This window comes from Oncorhynchus mykiss, chromosome 7 (assembly GCF_013265735.2).
Source record: "Oncorhynchus mykiss isolate Arlee chromosome 7, USDA_OmykA_1.1, whole genome shotgun sequence".
Taxonomy (NCBI): Eukaryota; Metazoa; Chordata; class Actinopteri; order Salmoniformes; family Salmonidae; genus Oncorhynchus; species Oncorhynchus mykiss.
Genome location: NC_048571.1, coordinates 31,544,550 through 31,567,820, shown reverse-complemented (window position 1 = coordinate 31,567,820; position 23,271 = coordinate 31,544,550). Strand labels below are relative to the sequence as shown.

Sequence of the window (23,271 nt, the reverse complement as noted above, 5' to 3'; positions counted from 1 at the left end):
ACTATGTAAACATGACACTCAAATACCACTGCTGTATAAACACACGCACTTGCACACAAGCAAACACGCACACACTTACACACACTACGCATCCATATCAATTGTGAACATGTTTCATTATAGCACACACACATACGTTATACGTACACATGCAAATACATTCATGTGAATTAAAGGCATGCACAGACACATTCAGATGGATGAGCAAAATCCAATGACAAAAACATAAACCAGATTAACAATCTTTCACTGAACACAGAATAAATCTCAGTAAAAGACTACACTCTTATATTCGATATGGTGTTGTACCAAATACCTCTCTCTGTACCTCCTGTAGATTTACAGCACGCTGCATGATCTTATATAATGGCATTCATCTACACTGATACTTTGTATAGATAATATATTAGATCAACTTTTGGGTGACTGCATCAATGATGACTATATCTTGCCATACCTAATGGCTATGATGCATTGGTAGTCTAACATTAGGGATTTCAATTATCTCTGTCAGCTATGTCCACTGTGGTCCATTATCCTCCCCCATCACCCCACCATCCATTTGTGCAAACACCCCAGCTCTCACATCTGTGTGTGGGAATGTCATTCTCTCTGCATGGCTATCCCAGCACACAGACTGGGGAGCAATGGTCAGGAACACATAACACGCACGGACACACACACACAAATGCGCTCACACACACACAAATGCATGCACACACACACACACACACACACACACACACACACACACACACACACACACACACACACACACACACACAGATAAGGCTGCTGAGACCCCCTGGAAGACAACAGCTGCTTGGCCTGAAGGCAGATAGTGTGTGTGTCATACATGTTTGTGTGTGTGTGTGTGTGTGTGTGTGTGTGTCCATGTCCCCACTGACAACCAATAGCTGACACCACAGCCATGTGTGGACCATCATCAGATGTTTACCCTTCTGCCAGTCCATTATTTATAAAAAGGTCCACATGTCACAACTCAGGAAGGGGCTCAACCTTGCATCAGTAGACAAGGGCGAGATTCGCTGCTGCTACAAGAACACTGCATGAATGGGCAATGAGTGGCTAATGGACTGGGACTGGCTGCGACTGAATGGACACTTAACTCACTCAGCCCATGACTGGATGGACTTGCGGGGAGTTCAACATGTTAACAGCCTTTGCTGCACCCGGGCACCAATAAATTACTAATTGTCTTTGGTTACCCGTCTTAATGTCTTCATGCTCTGAAAGGTACGTTGTCTGAACTGAAGTGGTATTAAAGATAATTTGAAATCGGAAACAAATGATTAATAGCAAAGCGATGGGATCTGCTAAAGGAAACGTGGCTGCTGAAGCTTGTTTTGGAAATGAGTTGGCATGGGGCTATTTTAAGATACATTTTGTTTATTGAGAGATATTACAGTAAGGAGCATTTTCTTACTTCTGTGATTTGGCAGGTGTTGCAAATGCTGTATATCATTTGCTTTTTTGACATGATTCAATTGATAGCTTTAGATTATTAGAAGATAGACTCACTGTAACATACAGCTTCTAGTTGAACCACAAAGACACACACCATAGTTATGTGAATAGCATGTGTGTTTGTGTATAGCTTACAGTAATGAACACAACCCAATCAGCAAACAAACGTGCTGTGATGGTGAATGCTTAATGAATCTGAATTGGTGCACCACTCAAAAGAGGTAGTGGCATTTTTTGTGGAAAATAATGACTAATTTGACATGGAACTGAGTTTTAAGCCCTCCACTTGGTGGGTAAGTAGCAAAGAGTAGCTGTAAGAGCGGTTCATTGTTGCGCCAGGGGGATTTATGTAAATCAAACAATAAAAACCTTATTGAAAGGTGTACTTACAATGCAAGGCATACAATTCACTCTGATAATTAACATTTAATATGATAATGCAATCTCTAAGTTCATCCTATGGCTGGTCAATTTGAACCTTTTATGGAATATCTCATTGCAGATAATGTATCTAATACTCAACTGACAATGCATGAGGCAAGATACAAATAAATCAACGAATACGACTGACATTAAGTGGTATTTTGTACAATCACAGTAACGCAGACAAAATATAGAAATCCCAAATGGTGCAACCAACAGTGACTGTTAGAGTATCCAAAAGTAATGGCCTCGTGAATTTTCGTGCATGTGTCGGAAATGAATTACATATCTGATCACAGATGGGTAAAAAAAAACAATGGTGAGGCACGATCTTAAGATGCGTAGCTGAAAATAAACATACAATACCCCACACTCAGAGTTCTCCATGTGTGTATCTCTCTAGCAGGCGCAGGCCAAAAGAGGAAGAGGAAGAAGATAAGAGACATGGGCGTGAGACTAGTGTTAGAAAAAAGGGCAGACAACAGTGATGGATGTGAACATGTAGACTACTGGCACAGATTATGTTAAGACATTTTGTCATACGAACATTCAGTGGGGTCCGAAATTATTGACACCCTTGATAAAGATGAGAAAAAAATTACTGAAATCCTTGATATCCTTAGTCTTCGCTTATGGATTCCCTCTTCAATTCAAACCACAGTCCGGTGACTGAGATGATCGTTGCAAAATGTTTGTTTTGTGGATAATTAACCATTTCTTTGTCGATTTTGATATGTGCTTGGGGTTATTGTCTTGTTGAACGATCCACTTTTAGCCAAGTTTTAGCATCCTGGCATAGGCAGACAGGTTTTTAACAAAAATGACCTGGGTCAACATGTGCACCGGTCCAAATGGAGATTAGGATTGTGCTCTAGCAGGGGTTGGTCTGGCTCTCAATCACTGATTGCACATGAAGGGTATCTGTATATGTGAGCATACACCATCACACCACTGCAATGTGCTGGTTGGATGGTGTATTTTATGATCCATTATTCTAATAAACCTCTACTTTATAATCCTAAATGCCTGATGTTCCTCAAGAAAAAAAGCTTGGGAGCAAAAAAAACCCCGCAATAAACGCCAAGAGAAAAAGCTTTCAGTTTCCATAATTCTCTGAAATACTGTTGAGAAGCACTGTGGAGTTCTCCAGCTCCAATCTTGTTACAGAAACAGTAGTCTTAGTCTGATAACAATTAAAATAGACAGTGACTCCCCCACTACCTTGCTAGTGGTATTCTCAGCTCAGATACAAAATGCTACAATTTTGTGAGTTTACCATGAATTATTTAAGGGTTTTTATCTGGGACTTTTTGAAAAGCACATTTGACAGTGCTGTAAGACTCCTAAGGGCTTAAGCTACAGGGCAGGAAAACATAAAATCACCATTAAGTATTTGCCTGTCCATTCAATTCATTCGTATGTTATTAGTACAAAAAACTAAGTCCATTTGGAAATCTCTAAAACATGTGTAACACAACTTTGAAAGATTAAATGGACAGTGTACTCGCTTCCAACAGGTTTTCTCCACAAATAATTGATAGTGGCTAAAAGCCATGTAAAACACTGCAATTTAAAAAACATTGCCCCCGAACTATCTAGGTTGCAAGAATGAAATATAGATGATCCAGCATGCCAGGCGTCTTAGGATATCGAAGCCTAAGCACTTCTTCTCCCTCTCCACAATCTATATCCTCCACGGGTGGCTTGGCTGCCTATCGGTCTTAACTATTTATGGGAGTATTGGTTTCCAGTTGTCCATTTAGCATAGTTAGCCCAAGGCCCTGTAACACCCACGGTTTTGTCTCCAGATTGGTTGCCAATTCATATATGCCTTGTTTATAAATGTTAACAAATATTAAAATAGTATGTATTTATGATTACATGTATTAATTGTTGATCAATTGTTTATTCATTTTTATTCATGAAATTGTCATAATTTATTTTCAAGAACAGTGGTGATTGTGACAGCATAGCCTACGACACAAATTAATGGTCATGAAGTACAGTAGTAAGATATTTAAAAGTTTAATTCCTCTCTGTATATGTGGAGTAATTAGGCGACACATTTTGAAATTATATATATTTTTTAAACTGTGGGTCCTAGCATTGCAAAATGGCATGGGCAGTATGTGATTAGGGTAGTTTAGGAAAGCAAGAGACAGAGGAAGGAGACAGAGATGTGATGGAAGTAAGCCAGTGTGCATGTTAACAAGACATAGAAAGCTGTGTGTGTCCGTAGCCCCCCTAAAAACATACCTTCCTCCTTCTGAGTTAGTCCCAATGGTACTTCAGCTCAACAGAGGCCTTAGAAGTATTCTAGTCATATTGCGGATGGGACATTGGGTCACACTATGGTGTGAGGCCACTAGTACTATAGTAGCTGACATATTTCCACTTGCGCATTGGGGACACACTAGGAGTTTCTCGACCACTCTTTACCTGCGTTTAAAGGTGAGAACCACTCCTAGTAGGATGATGACGAACATGAGGATGCCTGCGATGACACCAGCCATCTTGACGTTGCTGTCCACCTGCTTTTCGGGCTCCACAGCGTCCGAGTCCTGGGTGGACGCGCCTACAAACAGGCACAGACACATCACAGAGAGGAGGAGGGAGTTTACCCTGGGGCAACCATCCTCCATACACACACAAACACATACACAAAACGCACTCACACACACATATGCAATAATACACACACACATATGCAAGTATACACACATCTGCACACACACACATTTGCACACATGTTGTAGACAGTGCACACACACACGCGCACACTCTAACCACACACTTACACACATACACACTCACATACACGTATATGTGCACACAAACCTATTCACACAAAAACACTTATGCGAGTACACGCTTACACGCTCATACATACAGACGGACAAATAGATGCAAACACATAGAAACAAACATCCACAGTAAAGAGAGAACCTTTCTTTTGTTTAAATACAAGATCACAAAGTCATGCAAAGAAATGGCAGGGTCATTAATACTAATGCAAGGGAGACATTAATTTTGGTGAAAAGTGAAAAGATGATTAGGTATAGTGTTGCTGTTACGGGTATTGGCGGAAATGTTAGCTATATCCTGATCGATAAACTCCAAATGATTACAAGATAAAGTTAAATTAAGATTTAGTAAACTTGTGAAAGGGTGCTTCTCACACAGGACAGATGAATGGTGGAAATCAACGTGCAAATAAACGTCTGGAAATACACAAGTTAGAGTAAGGTCATTTTCTCTTGCATCAAAGTATTTGTGGTTGAGTTAATACATATGAGTTGTTATTTTCAACAGGCTTTTCATCTTACAGAGCAGTTGCACCACACTTAAACACAGAGGACATACAGTGCACTAATGTTGAACAACCAATGATTTGAGAAAGACATGCAGGAAAATGGTAGCATGGGTTGTTGAAGTAGCTTGGACATACAGTGAACAACAGTGAGGGAGAGAATGGATAGGTTGAGCGAGTTTATAGTACTGCTAGCTATTCCCAGCTTCATCCATAGCTTACAAAAGTAACCAGAACTCAAAATGCTTCCTTGGAACAATACAAAGACTACCGGAAGTACACGCTAGTATTGCTGTCTGTTTGGAGACATTGGGTACCACAACATGCTGCTTCTACTGTATGTTCAACCTCTATAGATGTCACTTTTACTCCAGGAAGTCTTTTCAGGAGGTGCATTGAGGTCTGATATAAATACATTTATAATTTTTTTTAAAAACAAACAAACACCATAAATGAATGTTACGTAGACCTAATTAATATACAGTTCTAGTCAAAAGTTTGGACACACCTACTCATTTAAGGGATTTTCTTTATTTTTACTGTTTTCCACATTGTAGAATAATATTGAAGACATCAAAACAATGAAATAACACATGGAAACATGTAGTAACCAAAAAAAGTGTTAAACAATTCTAAATATATTTTAGATTCTTCAAAGTAGCCAACCTTTGCCTTGAAAACAGCTTTGCACACTCTTGGCATTCTCTCAACAAGCTTACCAACAACGACGAGACGGCCTACAGGGAGGAGGTGAGGGCCCTCGGAGTGTGGTGTCAGGAAAATAACCTCTCACTCAAGATCAACAAAAGAAAGGAGACGATCGTGGACTTCAGGAAACAGCAGAGGGAGCACCCCCTATTCACATCGACGGGACAGTAGTGGAGAAGGTGGAAAGTTTTAAGTTCCTCGGCGTACACATCACGGACAAACTGAAATGGTCCACCCACACAGACAGCGTGGTGAAGAAGGTGCAGCAGCGCCTCTTCAACCTCAGGAGGCTGAATAAATTTGGCTTGCCACCAAAAGCACTCACAAACTTTTACAGATGCACAATCGAGAGCATCCTGTCGGGCTGTATCACCGCCTGGTATGGCAACTGTTCCGCACACAACCGTAAGGCTCTCCAGAGGGTAGTGAGGTCTGCACAACGCATCACCGGGGGCAAACTACCTGCCCTCCAGGACACCTACACCCCCCGATGTCACAGGAAGGCCATAAAGATCATCAAGGACAACAACCACCCGAGCCACTGCCTGTTCACCCCGCTATCATCCAGAACGTGAGGTCAGTACAGGTTCATCAAAGCTGGGACCAAGAGACTGAAAAACAGCTTCTATCTCAAGACCATCAGACTGTTAAAAAGCCATCACGAACATTGAGTGGTTGCGGCCAACATACTGACTCAAATCTCTATCCACTTTAATAATAAAAAATTGGATGTAATAAATGTATCACTAGTCATTTTAAACAATGCCAATTTATATAATGTTTACATACCCTACTTTACTCATCTCATATGTACAGTGGGGAGAACAAGTATTTGATACACTGCCGATTTTGCAAGTTTTTCTACTTACAAAGCATCTAGAGGTCTGTCATTTTTTTTAATCATAGGTACACTTCAAATGTGAGAGACGGAATCTAAAACAAAAATCCAGAAAATCACATTGTATGATTTTTAAGTAATTAATTAGATTTTTATTGCATGACATAAGAATTTGATACATCAGAAAAGCAGAACTTAATATTTGGTACAGAAACCTTTGTTTGCAATTACAGAGATCATACGTTTCATGTAGTTCTTGACCAGGTTTGCAGCAGGGATTTTTGCCCACTCCTCCATACAGAACTTCTCCAGATCCTTCAGCTTTCGGGGCTGTCGCTGGGCAATACGGACGTTCAGCTCCCTCTAAAGATTTTCTATTGGGTTCAGGTCTGGAGACTGGCTAGGCCACTCCAGGACCTTGAGATGCTTCTTACGGAGCCACTCCTTAGTTGCCCTGGCTGTGTGTTTCGGGGTCGTTGTCATGCTGGAAGACCCAGCCACGACCCATCTTCAATGCTCTTACTGAGGGAAGGATGTTGGCCAAGATCTCACGATACATGGCCCAATCCATCCTCCCCTCAATACGGTGCAGTCGTCCTGTCCCCTTTGCAGAAAAGCATCTCCAAAGAATGATGTTTCCACCTCCATGGTTCATGGTTTGGATGGTGTTCTTTGGGTATTACTCATCCTTCTTCTTCCTCCAAACACGGCGAGTGGAGTTTAGACCAAAAAGCTATATTTTTGTCTCATCAGACCACATGACCTTCTCCCATTCCTCCTCTGGATCATCCAGATGGTCATTGGCAAACGTCAGATGGGCCTGGACAGGCCTTTGCTTGAGCAGGGGGACCTTGTGTGCGCTGCAGGATTTTAATCCATGACGGCGTAGTGTGTTACTAATGGTTTTCTTTGAGACTGTGGTCCCAGCTCTTTTCAGGTCATTGACCAGGTCCTGCCGTGTAGTTCTGGGCTGATCCCTCACCTTGCTCATGATCATTGATGCCCCACAAGGTGAGATCTTGCATGGAGCCCCAGACCGAGGGTGATTAACCGTCATCTTGAACTTCTTCCATTTTCTAATAATTGAGCCAACAGTTGTTGCGTTCTCACCAAACTGCTTGCCTACTGTCCTGTAGCTCATCCCAGCCTTGTACAGGTTTACAATTTTATCCCTGATGTCCTTACACAGCTCTCTGGTCTTGGCCAGTGTGAAGAGGTTGGAGTCTGTTTGATTGAGTGTGTGGACAGGTGTCTTTTATACAGGTAATGAGTGGAGAACAGGAGGGCTTCTTAAAGAAAAACTAACAGGTCTGTGAGAGCTGGAATTCTTACTGGTTGGTAGGTGATTAAATATTTATGTCATGCAATAAAATTCAAATGAATTACTTAAAAATCATACAATGTGATTTTCTGGATTTTGTTTTCGATTCCGTCTCTCACAGTTGAAGAGTACCTATGATAAAAATGACAGACCTCTACATGCTTTGTAAGTAGGAAAACCTGCAAAATTGGCAGTGTATCAAATACTTGTTCTCCTCACTGTATATATATATTTTTTAAGTACATTGTTGGTTAGGGGCTCATAGGTAAGCATTTCACTGTAAGGTCTGTAACCTGTTGTATTTGGCACATGTGACTAATACAATTGTATTTGATTTGAAAGGCTTTTGTTTACATGCCGAAATGAATTAGAGCAACCTTGATAAACAAATAAACAATTAAAGCACAGTAGTACACTCATTCTAATGTGTGGGTGTCATATTTCTAGCCTCTCTTTTACATATCCCTTTTTACAAAATATCCTTTGAACCAAGAGATTAAGAATATAACCCTGGCATGTCTTGGACTTCAATTTACTGAACTATTGATTGAAAAAATGTCCTTTTGACACATAAGTTTTAAACAGTTTGAGGTATATCTTTGCATATTTCTTTATTTCTACACACAGGTATACTGAACATTGTACTATCCAAAGATCAATGACTTACAGTAGCTCACATAAACCCTTAACTTTGCAGGATCTGGTGTTAGGAATTTAGGTTCTTCAGGTGTGGAAATACTGGATTCAAAGGATAAAGCCAACCACCACTGTATTTTGAATGTTTATTAAAGACATTGTGCACACAAAGGGGTAGACAGCAACGTTCTCCACAGAGTCCGTAACACTCACCAAAGACTCAAGGTCTGAGGCCTCATTATATCGCCCAAACTCAGATCAGGCGTCACAGAGGTTGAGCATCCTTTTCTGACCGTTCTCTCAGTGCCAGGCCATAACATTACTCAAAGCTATAAACCATCTGCGTGGACTCTCTAAGCCCTACTGTAGCATTACCTTTCCGGACAAATATATTTACAGCCGGTGAACCTTAACCTTAGCAGAGTCACTTAAGTGGCTAAGTTGTACATAAGGGGTACACTTACTAACATACGTTTTAAATTACTTTGAATGTAAACTACATAGACTTAACCTAAAAATGGGAAAAGGGAAAAACACACAATTCAGTTTACCGTATACAATAAAGACACTATATTTGTGTGTATCGAAGAGCTTAATGGCATATGGTATGCATCCTTCCTCAAGTGATTCTGTTAAAATAGCTGTGTCTCTGTCATTTTACTCTGCAACCTGATTCGCCGTCAACCTGCCAAAAGCTGATTGGGTTCAAAAGGTCATAATGTAACAATAGTCCCCCCATCTGGCTGTTCTAGGCCAGTTTCTGATTTGATACCACCAGAGCTGTCCAACAATCAGACATACTTATTTAACAGGGCTCTGACCGACCAATCATCTCCCCTATACTCATGGGAATATTATGTCATAGACATAGGTTGTATTTTTTCACATGAACAATATAAACAATATAAACAATATACTGTATATCTAGGCCCATTATGCCTGCAGTTCCCAGGGACAAAACAAGAGATGCAGTGAAAATGATCACAACCTACAACGAAGCCCTTTTGATACCCATCTTGAGTTGTATTTTATGAGGATATCTGTTGTTCTAAAGAATATTGCAAAACTGACTTCTTAATTGCAGGGTTCCCGTAAGACTTGAGTGATTTGGTACCTAATACAGAACCCCTTGATCCATCATCATCAAAATTGTAATCTTTCCCTGATTAAATTATCCCTGTGCATTCCTGCACGCCCACAGACATGGATGTTTGGCTAAAAAGAAATATGTAAAGCTTTTTACTTTGGGCTGAGGTAAAAATTAGGTATCAAATAGGAATTATGACTAAAACCCATGATATTAAAACTTAAGCTCATCCATAGAGGGATAGATTGATTCCACAGCCTGCCACATTAATTGCTCACATTTCGTGAGATCCCCTGTAATGCATCAAAATGGAAAGAGCATGTCAAACTTTATTAACAGCGCATCTGTGGGCTGATGGATTACGTAAGGGTGGCAGAGATGAGTGACACTGGTGGCAGCGGTGGGATTTCAGAGGAAACAGCACTGCATGGGGGGCTATTGTCTGGCAGAACATGCGGCAGCCCTGTGAGATTAGAGCAGCAATGCTGAGTGCCTCTAACGGAATTACAATCTGAGCACTGGAGCGTTGTCAGATGGACTCAGATTAATGTGATTAATCGGCGCTGTAAACAATGCACAATGCTATTGGTACCAAGACTAGGCGTCGGGAAACAAAATGTCAACACTAATGTTTAGGTCAGAAGGACACGCAGTAATTTAAAGGCTTTAAAAGCCATTATCTGACTTATTTATTTTCCAGTTTGGATAAAAAGAACATGCCCTACATGTATCTGCTTTGTTTACAATGTATACCACAAGTTATGGTCAATGTTCCGTCCAGAACTGAGAACTTGTCCTCAACAAATAGCATTTCAACTATGAAACAGGCTTCTTTAGGCATAAAAACAGGATCATTTGAGTTGTCCTTGCCACGCATGTGTTGACAGAAACATGATATCTACTTGCTTTTTTGATAAAAAATATTTCACTTGCTACAAACCATACTAGACATAGGCCTGGTCAAATAGTGCGAAATAGACTTATATCATTTTTTTTGCTAATTCTGGAATTGTCAGGCCAAAATCTAACCCATTACACCAAGAGGCTTGGGGCATTAACATTCATAGTCAATCGATCAATAATATAATAATACTTTTAGCAAAAAATGTATTTTTAATTTACAATCAATGACACTATGAGGACAGAAAAGTTCAGAACTTTTGTGAAATATCACAGCAAAGTTGAAAAATATATGGCAAATAGAAATCCAATATCGAAGATGTTAAGAGATAGATGGGAGAGGTTGAGGGTAGAGGAAGGACAGGAGTAAAAACAAACAAAATATAACTATTGTAAAATAGGTTGTGTCCGTAAAATGCATATAGTATGTAGTGTATAAGCTGGAAGTAGAAGCCCAACTATTGTTGTTCATTAGTTTACTCCAATTAGGGGAGGGGTGGTAAGGTTAGTGGAAAATAATAAAGGAAAATGTATATTTTTAAGAAATGTATATGTACAGTTGTAGTCAGAAGTTTACATACACTCACATGCTGACCAGACCGGACACTTCGAGTGTGCGAGCGTCGCAAAATAAATAAAAAAATCCATGTTATTCAATTATCGCACCCACACTGCTCGCGCGCGCCAACGAGCGTATGTGACGCCAAGGGCTAAAATAGAACTCATTCCTATTTCTGAACCAGATCGCGCTGAAAGTCCTGCCTCTCCCATCTCCTCATTGGTTTATAGAAGCAGGTGCCATCTCCTCATTGGTTATACCCAAGTGGGTGACTGAAAGACGAACTGTTTTGCTGGTAGTCGTGGTAATACAATGAAAGTTTAGATGCGATCATCATATAAGTTAAACAATGAAAAAGCCTGGAAGGAGGAGAGATGACTAGAAACGATTCGGTTGGCCGTTTAATGTGTGGATTAATTGTCGGAGTAGAGGTCCTTGTGCATTTCAAAATAACAACTCAATGTTAATATCCCAGGACAAATTAGCTAGCAACAGCAAGCTAGCTAAATCAGACAAATTAATGTTAGCTAGCAAGTGCAAGCTAACTAGCTAAATTGCCATATATGTTTAATGATTTTTGACCTGTCCCCAAATGAATGTCATTGGTTCAGAGATTGTTTTGATATTTTAAGCTGCGTGTCGCGATCACATTTGGTGTGGGGGGGCAAAATAAATGTATGCACGATAGGTTGTAGTCATTAAAACTCGTTATTCAACCACTCCACAAATGTCTTGTTAACAAACTGTAGTTTTGACATGTGGGCTAGAACATCTACTTTGTGCATGGCACAAGTAATTTATCCAACAATTGTTTACAGACAGATTATTTCACTTATAATTCACTGTATTACAATTCCAGTGTGTCAGATGTTTACACACACCAAGTTGACTGTGCCTTTAAACAGATTGGAACGTTCCAGAAAATGATGTCATGGATTTAGACGCTTCTGATAGGCTAATTGACGTAATTTGTGTCAATTGGAGGTGTACCTGTGGATGTATTTCAAGGCCTACCTTCAAACTTAGTGTCTCTTTGCTTGACATCATGGAAAAAAATCCAAAGAAATCAGCCAAGACCTCAGAAAAAAATTGTAGACCTCCACAAGTCTGGTTCTTCCCTGGGAGCAATTTCCAAACGCCAGAAGGTACCACGCTCATCTGTACAAACAATAGTATGCAAGTAAAAACCATGGGACAACGCAGCCGTTATACCGCTCAGGAAGGAGATGTGTTCTGTCTCCTAGAGATGAACGTACTTTGGTGCAAAAAGTGTAAATCAATCCCAGAACAACAGCAGAGGACCTTGTGAAGATGCTGGAGGAAACAGGTACAAAAGCATTTATATCCACAGTAAAAACGAGTCTTATATCGACATAACCTTCACAAAATAGATGGCATCACGAGGCAGGAAAATAAAGTGGATATATTGAAGCAACATCTCAAGGCATCAGTTAAAGCTGATAGGTCTTCCAAATGAACAATGACCCCAAGCATACTTCCAAAGTTGTGGCAAAATGGCGAAACCCAGATAAAAATCCAATCAGGAAGTGACGCATTTTTTGAAACCGCCTCATGCCAATGACTCCTTATATGGCTGTGAATGAGCTACGAATGAGCTTCCGTTTTCTACGTATTCCCCAAGGTGTCTACAGCATTGTGACGTATTTTTACGCATTTATGTTGAAGAATAGCCGTAAGGGACCACATTTAGCAAGTGGTCACATGATGGCTCCCGCAGAAAATCTTGCGTAAAGTACACAAGTAGCCATTTTTCAATTTTTCCTTCTTATGAGAAACCAATTGTCCCGACGGATATATTATCGAATCGTTATGTGAAAAACACCTTGAGGATTGATTCTAAACAACGTTTGCCATGTTTCTGTCGATATTATGGAGCTAATTTGGAAAAAAGTTCAGCGTTGTAGTGACCGCATTTTCCGGTCGATTTCTCAGCCAAAAGTGACGAACAAACGGGAGCTATTTCGCCTACAAATCTGAGATGACAGTGTGATTAACAAAAGGCTAAGCTGTGTCTCAATATATTTCATTTGTGATTTTCATGAATAGGAAGATTTTGTAGGAAGATTTATATCTGCTGCGTTATGCTAATTAGTTTGAGGCTATGATTACGCTCCCGGATCCGGGATTGATAGTCGCAAGAATTTAATGCAGCCAACGTGTCAGATTTCAAAAAGGTTTTACGGTGAAAGCAAACCATGCGATTATCTGAGGATAGCACTCCACAAAACAAACACTTGACATTCATATTTCAACCCGCCAAGCGCAACACAAAACGTAGAAATAACGATGTAATTCATGCCTTACCTTTGAAGATCTTCTTTTGTTGGCACTCCAATACGTCCCATAAACATCACAAATGGTCCTTTTGTTCGATAAATTCCGTCATTATTTCTCCAAAATGTCAATTTATTTGGCACGTTTGATCCAGAAAAACACTGGTTCCAACTCACGCAACATGACTACAAAATATCTAATAAGTTACCTGTAAACTTGTTCCAAACATTTCAAACAACTTTCCTAATACAACATTTGCTATTTTTTTACGTAAATAATCAATAACATTTAAGACGGGATAAACTGTGTTCAATACCGGACGAAAACAAAGTGGAGCGAGCTTTCAGTTCGCTCACCCCTAACAAACAGTACACTAGACTCGACCCTCGTTCTGAATAGCCCTAGTTCTTAATTTCTCAAAGGAAAAACATCAACCAATTTCTAAAGACTGTTGACATCCAGTGGAAGCCATAGGAACTGCAAGCAAGTGCACTTAGAAATCTAGATCCACATAGAAATCCCTTTGAAAACACTGTTACCTCCTGGATGGATTTTTCTCAGGTTTTTGCCTGCCATATCAGTTCTGTTATACCCACAGACACTATTCAAACCGTTTTAGAAATGTTAGAGTGTTTTCTATCTTCTCGACCAATTGCATGCATATCCTAGCTTCTGGGCCTGAGTAGCAGGCAGTTTACTTTGGGCACACTTTTCATCCGGACGTGAAAATACTGCCCCCTAGCCCGAAGAGGTTATTGAAGGCACAGTCAATTTAGTTTATGTAAACTTACTGTGAATTATAAGTGAAATAATCTGTCTATAAACAGTTGTTGGAAAAATTACTTCAACTGTATGTAGTTACGTTCTTGTGCTGTACTTCTCTATTAATGTTATGTATTATGTCATGCTTTATGTTTGTGTGGACCCCAGGAAGAGTAGCTGCTGCTTTAGCAGTAGCTAATAGGGATCCTAATAAAATACTAATGACTAGTAAAATGAAAGTCCTGAGAACGTCCCCAACAGGTCCTGACATGATGTCCTGATAACTTACATGGAACTAGCCAAATGTCCCCCGAGAACTTTCCCTTGGGACCATCATGCGACTTCCCCTTGACCATCATGAAACATCCCCTTGTGGTCATTGAATGTCACATGGATGTCCCACATCTTATCAGAACCAAATAGGAACCTTTTCATAATGTTCCCTAATTGACATCAAAATACCTTATTATAATGTTATACTGCGACCAACTGGGACCTGTGCTGAACGTACTGTTATGGTCCCTAGGATAATGTAATTTCCCTAGAACATTCTTAGAATGTCAGTGGGATAACGTCTCGCCGAAACCCTTAAAGCGACCTAATGAGAACGTTGCCGAATGTCCTTAGGATGTCCCCTATTTCCTGGGTGTGCTCAAAGGTAAATACCAAATAGATGTCAATAAAATGTATTCTGTACAATTAAAATTGTCTGTTCATTCTCCACACTGTCTTTATTGCCAACTTGTTCATCTAACCTGGATGTTCTTTTCCCTAGACACCAGAAAGTGATTTCCAGCAACCGTTTTCCGATTCAAGTCACGGCCATTGAACATTTTGTCACTACACATTGAGGAAGATGGAAACTCATCAAAGTGTATAAGGGCAAACTTAGCACAAGGCAACACCTCACAAAGTCTACCGACTAGATATCAGGTTGGGATGTCTGCATACACTATACACGGTCAGACTTTCCTGACCATGTTAAGTGTATGCAGTCAGATCTCCATGTACCAAAGCAAAGCTCCAATGCTACGTAAAGCAACACCTAACACAGTGACACAAAGCAACACATATATACATGGGCACCAGCCCCATTGGAGAAAACAGCATTTCCTCTGAATCAAGAGCAAGCAAGCTGTACTCTGTGATAAGGTTTGGAGTTATGGAGAGGGGAGAGGTGGGGGAGGAGGTATTGTAACTCATCCTTTTGAAGTGCACACACATGGCAAGCAACTCATATTTCCTCACAACACAGCATGACACAAGAAGCAAAAACTCTACATACACAATCTGTATGTTAAATGTGTAACTCTGTATGGTACATCTAAATGGTAGTTGACATTCACAGACAATATATGGATGAACAAGGTTAGAACATGATTCTTTGTGGATTATGGCAAAGATGTGTAGAAATGGGGTGTATAGACATTACAAACACAGGTCATTGGTCTATATCTAGCCAGACAGGAGAGTAGCTAACTGGTATGATGTTCCATTCAGGGAGCGCACTGTTGACAAGCAGTGAGGGTGGAGCATAAGCAGGTTGCACAACAGTTGTATGGAGGATGTTTGGGTGAGTAAATGCAGACTCAATTTGGAAAGGAAGGGAAGGGGTTGACATAATGTGTCAAGCTTTTGGATGTTTTGCTCAGAGACATACTAGAGCTTATCTTGACTCATCCCTATTGTAACGCAATAATTACAATGCATGCGTTCCTTGTAGTAAGTCAGACCTAAATATTTGAAAATAAAGTTCAGACATTTGAGAATTTGGCATGATAACTGAATAACTTAATTTACGGTCTTGCTTTACAGTTATAGTGAACAATTTTTGCATATGGCACTTATAAAAAAGTACAAAATAATGTTCTTGCCACGAGAAAAAAAAAATGACAATCATAAAGAGATCGTGGTAGATGCAAATAACCAAATTTGTGTCAGATATTTGTGTTTAAGCCATGTCTATATCTGTTTTTCTACCAAACGTATAACGGAAAAATAGATACATATTCAAATCAGCCGAAAAGATTAATACATCCATGAGCAAAACTACAAGACAACTTTGGGTCAAACAAATGTCAGGGATTTTTAAATAAACAAACAATGACAATAATAAGAGGGACGATAACCATACATACTTATGGCACCAATCTACATTAGTCTCAATGGAATCAATGACAGCCAGCTACACTTTTGAGGGCCAGACATGCAAACAAATGCATTAAGATGAGGAAAGAGAGAAAATAAAAATACAAACAGAAGAAGTAGGAGGGAACAACCAAAGTAATGTCTGTAAAATAACAGAAGAAAGAAATCTGTCTATCGAGCAATAATCACCTTCACTGGGGATGACAAGTATGTACGGCGTGGTATTTTGTCCCCTACCTATTACCACTAAGAACAAGGTTTATAATTCCCGGTCAGCATGCATGAGAGAAAAAAGAAACAAAGAAAATGTTTCTAAAAAAGTCGCCTTCATCGTTTCAATTTCACATTTAGCACAGTAGTAGGAAAAAAATCAAGTACTATTGCTAAAACACCTTGAAGAAAACTATGGGCAGTATGATTATACAGTATATATAGATGGTTGAATATATTAATTTCAACAAGCTTCTGATAGCTTCCATTAAAGCAAGTAGTAGAAGTGCTTCTAATAGCATCTTCGGCTCTAAAAATCTACTTCAGAGGAATATTTTAGAGGTTTGATTCTCAGTGCATGTGAATGGGACATTGGAATGCAAACATTGGTATTAACCGTTGATTCTGACTGGAAGAAGGATAAAAGGAGATGGAGTAAAAAATGGAAAAGAACACAAAATATGTTTGAACTTAGTGGCAGTTTCGATCCAAAATTGGACCTCAACTTTTATGGTGTCCGTATTAGGACAGCCTCAATCTCAGCAACATTTCCTTGGTGTTAGCGAACAAGAAGCTCAAGAATCCCATGTTAACAATTATTATTATTCGATTCTATAAAGTATAAAACTATAAAATCCATTCATATTGAAATAATCAAGCCATGTATTTGTACTTGAACAGATGAAGGGTCACAAAATGCATGTATTTTCCAAAGCAGACACACAATCAGTGTGTCTACAAGTATAGACTCACTGTAAAGAGCTCAATTCATAACAGAAGGATGGTAAGAGAAAAGAAAGGAAAGAGCCCACTGATGAGGATAAATGTTTGACACGGACAAAAGAAAACAGGAAAATTGACAACTAAATAAGAAGATTATCGTCAATGCACAATTGTATGTATGTCTAAAAAAATAAGCAGCAACTTAAAAAGAAAATGGGAGGAAATCAAACATAATAATTAAATGGTGAAATGCGTGAACCCGTTTTTAGTTTTTGTCACCATCCATTACATTAATGGAGGTTGTCCTAAGATACTACTGATCCTTAATGTGTTCTTTTATAAAGATGGTTCGGAGAAAAGAAAAGAAGTGGAATGGAGAGAAAAAGAAAAGCTGCACAGAATCTTGGACTGTATAGACCGAAACCATGCAGGTTCAACACTGAAAAGATTGTGGGGCTTGTGGTCACGTATAGGGAAAGTCTACCTCTATGCAGGTGTACATATACCACTCTCAATACAATTTGCATTCATTGGGCCGAGTCGTTGTTAAACATGTATATCTCTGATTTCATTGCATCAAGTAATTTACTTCCTACGCATGGAAAATATAAGAAGAGTTCTCATACCTTTAGTAGCCAGTCTCACACAGTTGATTTTGGTTTCCTGAGAAGACAGAGACAGACATAGTTGTTCAATTATATTGTCCCAACACAGTGATGTCCATCACTCTTGTCACGTTCCACTGGACTTGGGGCTGAAATACAACAAGACGGCACAAGAGAAGAATGGGAATGGTGAAAGGGTTCAGAAATACAGACATTTCAGTCATAGTACTGTGTACACTTAAAAACTGCTGACCCCTAAAGCAGTAAAGGCATTTGTGCTCCAAATGGCATCCGCAAGATCAGTTGAGGGTCTCAATCTTTTTGGGTTACCATACCCCGTAAGTACCCCCTCATGTGTATTTTACCAGTAGTCCTACTGTATGTTCTTATAGCACCATTATAGCATTTTATTAAATAAAGCTATCTCTCTCCATCAACTTTAAACTCGGATTTCACATGAAGTTAGGAAAACCTAGCCCTATATATAGGGTGGATGGCTTTACGTCCCAGACTTCGTGTGGAGAAAAGCTATTAGCGAAACGCTAAACCAACCACTGAAACGACATCTATCATTGAGAGAAATAATTGTCATATCTGTGTGTGTGCTGCACTCAGGGCTGGCTGTCAGTCTTTTATTAGCGAAAGGGTCCGTAAAAGGATCTATACAGAGCCAACATGGTAGCTCAGGGCCTGTCACACAGCCACACAGATGCTGCAATCGTTCATCACCCTCTCTGCTTCTCTTACTCCGTCCCTTTCTCTCTTTACCTCCCCTTATCTCAATATCCCTGCATCCCTTTATTTACAGTCCTCAGCCATCTCTAAAATAGGTCCCCAAATGGACCTCAGAGTGAGGAGATTAGTTACCACGGCAACAATAATCTTAGTAAATAATTTTTCACTGCAAATGGTCATGTTAAATAAACTTTGAGGAAACCATCCCAGCATACAGGGACGTCCTGAGGACATTCGGCGACGTTCCCATTAGGTCCCTTGAGAGTTTTGGCATGACGTTATTCCTCTGACGTTCCGAGAACGTCCCATAATGGTCCCAAGGGAACGTTCTCTAGGGGACCTTTGTCTAGTTCCCTGTAAGTTCCCAGGACGTCACTGAGGATCATGTCAGGACCTTTTTAGGACGTTCCAGGACTTTCATTTGACTAGTTCACAGGACGTCATGTGATGGTCACTCTGGGAACGTTCTCAAGGGGACCTTGGAAGTTTTTGTCTAGTTCCCGGTTTGTCCCGGGGACGTCACGTGATGGTCTCAAAGAAACGTTCTCCCCAAGGCACGTGGTCCATCAAGGCCCTGATTGGTGAACCAATGATCAATTCACAGCTCTTGTCTTTTGGTAATGGTACAGTGGTTGCTCCACTAAAAGTTTTGCGATTATGCTGCGGTACTTTGTGGTTTAGTACGGTACCCTGCGTCAACACTTCAATGCTCCAGATCAGCACAGAGGGCGTTAAGAGCACTGATTATCCTTTTGGGTCCTACTGTGTCTCTAACTGACAATGAGTGTGCGGCATAAACCTAAATAGAATCTGATAATTGTGCACAACTTCAGTATTACTTACTAAAACTGTTGCTACACTAAGGTTTTTAGTATTTCATTTTGTTAGGATTATTTTGCTCTTAGTGTAGTAGTGTAGCCCGCTCCAGACCTGTCACGTTGTACAGCGCCTGAGTTGCCCAATGTTCTGTTACTGCATAGCGGTGCAAGCTGTGTTGCTACAGATGCTGGTTCAATACCCGTGCCCCCCTCAACTGGGCGACCCATGAGATGACTGTAGGTTTTTGGTTTCTTGCCCTCTAAAAACAGAAATAAATCATTCTAAATAACAAACTGGCTTTATTTGCAAATTAGTAACAATGTCTCACCCCATGTTCAAGAATGTATTTTTTCTCGCTCATTTTACGTTATTTGAAAACAAAATAATCGCCAAAATATTGATATTTTTTAAACAAAGAGATTATTACTATTATTCATTTAGAATTATATAAAAGCCCCTTGGATATTCTCACAGATATATTATTGACCCTGTTATTAGCAGGACAGTATTTATTGGTCATGGCTCCCGAGTGGCGCACATTGGGATTGCTTTGCAGTTCACCAGCTGTATCCACTGATATCACACAAGGTTCAAGGCACGAGGGCAGGGGGCACAGGATGGGTCGCAGAGCCGTGCATAGAAGATGGACCTAGCCCGTGGGAAAGGGAGGAGGAGGAAGGGGGCAGCACTTTAAGGGACATTGCATTAATAATGGTGGTGACTAGGGAAACGTTCCCGCTGTTCTTAGTGCCAGTCTGCACATTCAAACTAAAACAATGTAACTAATAATGGCCTCTTTATGCTTTGTTAATAAAATAATAATAAAAATACTCTTTTAAATTGACAATGTTTATTTAGTTATGGATTCATGATGAATTACAATGGGAATAAATATCACTGAATTACAGAAATATTGGAACAAAGTTGTCTAATGAAAGTAAACAAATGGTTGCTTACTAGAAAATACTCTTTCAAACACCGGTTTCAAACAATGGTTACGTTGTACAGCGCTATTATGGCTATTAGCAGGTAGTTGGACAATGGGCTTGCCTAGAAGGAGGGTAGGGGGAGAATTCTATCGTCAAATGTATTTCTAAGTTAGGTTGGCTGTATCATAACCGGCCCGTGATTGGTTGCAATTTCAGTTTAATCCACCAGGAAAGACAAAACAAATAATACCCCAAAAAGTATTATTATGCATCACATCCGACCGTGGTTGGGAGTTCCACAGGGTGGGGCACAATTGGCCCAGTGTTTTTCTCTCCCTTGAAAAACAGAAATACATGTTTTGCCCTTTACAAATATTATTTTGGCCTTTATTCAGATTACAATTGCTCACTTATCGTTATATATTATCAAGTTGATGGCACAGTCATATACACACCTACACAAAGCTGAGTGACTCACTCATTCATGGCTTTGGATCAAAATAAAAAAGTACCAACATTCTTTCTGATAGTCTTTAATAAAGAAATGTTTTGGTTATCCTGACCTGGACACCATATACAGTATTATAATAGACCATTATGTGCTATCAGCAGGACAATATACCTTTACCAACACCTCTCTGTATTTTGATACAGGGCCTCCCCAGTGGCACAGCTGTCTAAGTCACGGCAATGCAAAATGCGTTGCTACAGATACCCATGCCGGCCACCACCGGGAGACCAATGAGGCGGCTTTTGGTTTTCATTTAGAATACTCCAATATGTAGTTATTGGCGGAGAATCACATCATATTTTTCGTTATACTGTAGGCCTACCGTAGGCAGCATGAGTCTCACTAGTGTTGAGTAATGTGCTATTAAAAGTGGTGGAGGTCTTATTTATTTAAAGAGCATATTGAAGTTAGAAGCAATAGGATTTGAAGCAATAGCCTACAATTATTTTAGCACCGTTCCGCACTGCTCTGAGTCAAGCATGGGGACTGGTCTTGATAAATCAATGAGATTTTTTATTTTGACTGAATATCCGTTTGGGTATTGGTTAGACTACAATTATGGTGTAGAAATGTTATGCTCTTAGTATAACCTTTATTTAACTAGGCAAGTCAGTTAAGAACAAATTCTTATTTACAAGGACAGCCTACTCCTTCCTCCCCATCGGGGAATTGAACCCTGTACTCCCGACTGTCATGTTGTACAGCACCATATTTTCCTAGAGGGTTTTTTTTTCGTGGAATAGATACACCATAATATTTATCAAATTAATTAAGCAACATTTCTTAAAATCAGTCCCATATACTATGTACTACAAAAAAAGGTTTTAAATTCTCTAGTACAGCCACTATTGAAGGCTATCAAATGCTTCTCAAAGATGCCCTTTGGTGGTCAAACTAGCACTAACTAGCGAAGTACCAGAGGTTGGCACTTAAATAACATGCCATAGAATTCTGCGCACCAAGTAAGCTGTGCTGCAGTAGGCTGCAACTTTTAAAGCACAAACCACTGTAGGGACACCCACACAAACAAACAGAGCTTTTAACAATGTTTTCAACTTACATATTTGACACAATTTGCAGTGGTGTAAAATACTTAAGTAAACATAATTTAAAGCACAACTTAAGTCATTTTTTGGTTATCTGTACTTCACTGTACTATTTATATTTTTGACTACTTTTACTTCACTATATTCCTAAATAATATAATGTACTTCTCCATAGATTAACTGATAATTAATGCAGATTTAGTGCAGATGGCACTATTTTGTTAAGTGCAAATATGTATTATAGGTGATGAATGTGTAGTGGACTTCTGAAATTCTGCAAACTTTGTGGCACAGCAGAAAGAACAGAATACCCAAAATCCAGAGGTTGTACATTCAAATACCAGGTGGGGTCATGTTGAAAAATGTGTACTAAGTGATCATGTCAAATATCATTGTCATTGTTTAGAGATTTTTACACTATTTTAGCTGAACAGTGTACCACTTACCTTAAAACGCCGATGCCACTTTACTTATAATGGTTTGGGACCTGGGACAATCAGGGGATCATGACGCAACGTCCAAATAACTTCCTAAATAAGTCCTTGGGGGAGTCCCTGGGACAAACTGGGAACTAGACAAAACCTCCAGGGTATAATGACACTGACTGAGTATCCCAGGACAAGACACACCCAACATCAGACTGTCAATCATAACAATAACACTACTGAACTAACTTTTCCAAAGTTAATTTTCAATTTTTTACCAGTTTTTCTCATTTTCTTGCTCTGCAAAGAAAGCTCAACAGCGTCTTGGATAAACGAGCAGACAGACAGAAGAGAGGGGAGGTGACCAGTGCAAGGCTATATACCAGTGCAAGGCTATATATATACTCCAAGCTTCATCAGGCAAGCTGACAAGGCTTAAATAACAGGAGTACATCACTTAAACAAAGTGACAGCTGAGCTTTGCCTTTTGCCCCTCTAGTCCAATAAGGCAGTGACAAACTGTCAAGCACTTTTTTAGGATGATTCCGGGCTAGCAGAGGAGGAGGAAAAAATATGTCACTCCAGGCAGTACAATCCATTATTTGACCGATTCACTGAGTTTGAGTGACAAGCCTTTGCTGGATTAGGGCAAATTATTAAACCAAATATGACAGGCATTAGACAATTTGCTTTTTCAAATAATCACATTGATTTAAAAAAAAATCCTCTGTGAGTATTACATCTCATTTTCACATTTTATCAGTCAGCTAAGGCTATGTGGAGTTGGAGGATT

At 39.7% G+C, this 23,271-nt stretch overlaps 1 protein-coding gene across 5 annotated transcripts in view; it reads right to left on the bottom strand.

Moving 5' to 3' along the window:
- Positions 1-23,271, bottom strand: part of LOC110527653 (receptor-type tyrosine-protein phosphatase T) — a 511,724-nt gene that overhangs the window by 148,407 nt on the left and 340,046 nt on the right. For 2 of the 5 annotated variants that reach the window (XM_036983142.1, XM_036983143.1), the window contains exons 8-10: positions 18,035-18,071; positions 16,665-16,721; positions 4,351-4,486 (exon numbers count right to left, since the gene is read on the bottom strand). In XM_036983142.1, coding sequence (XP_036839037.1) covers positions 4,351-4,486; positions 16,665-16,721; positions 18,035-18,071 — 230 coding nt within the window. Of the gene's footprint in view, positions 1-2,277; positions 2,311-4,350; positions 4,487-16,664; positions 16,722-18,034; positions 18,072-23,271 lie in introns of all 5 variants that reach the window. The other 3 variants (XM_036983141.1, XM_036983144.1, XM_021609068.2) reach the window with 3 other exon arrangements.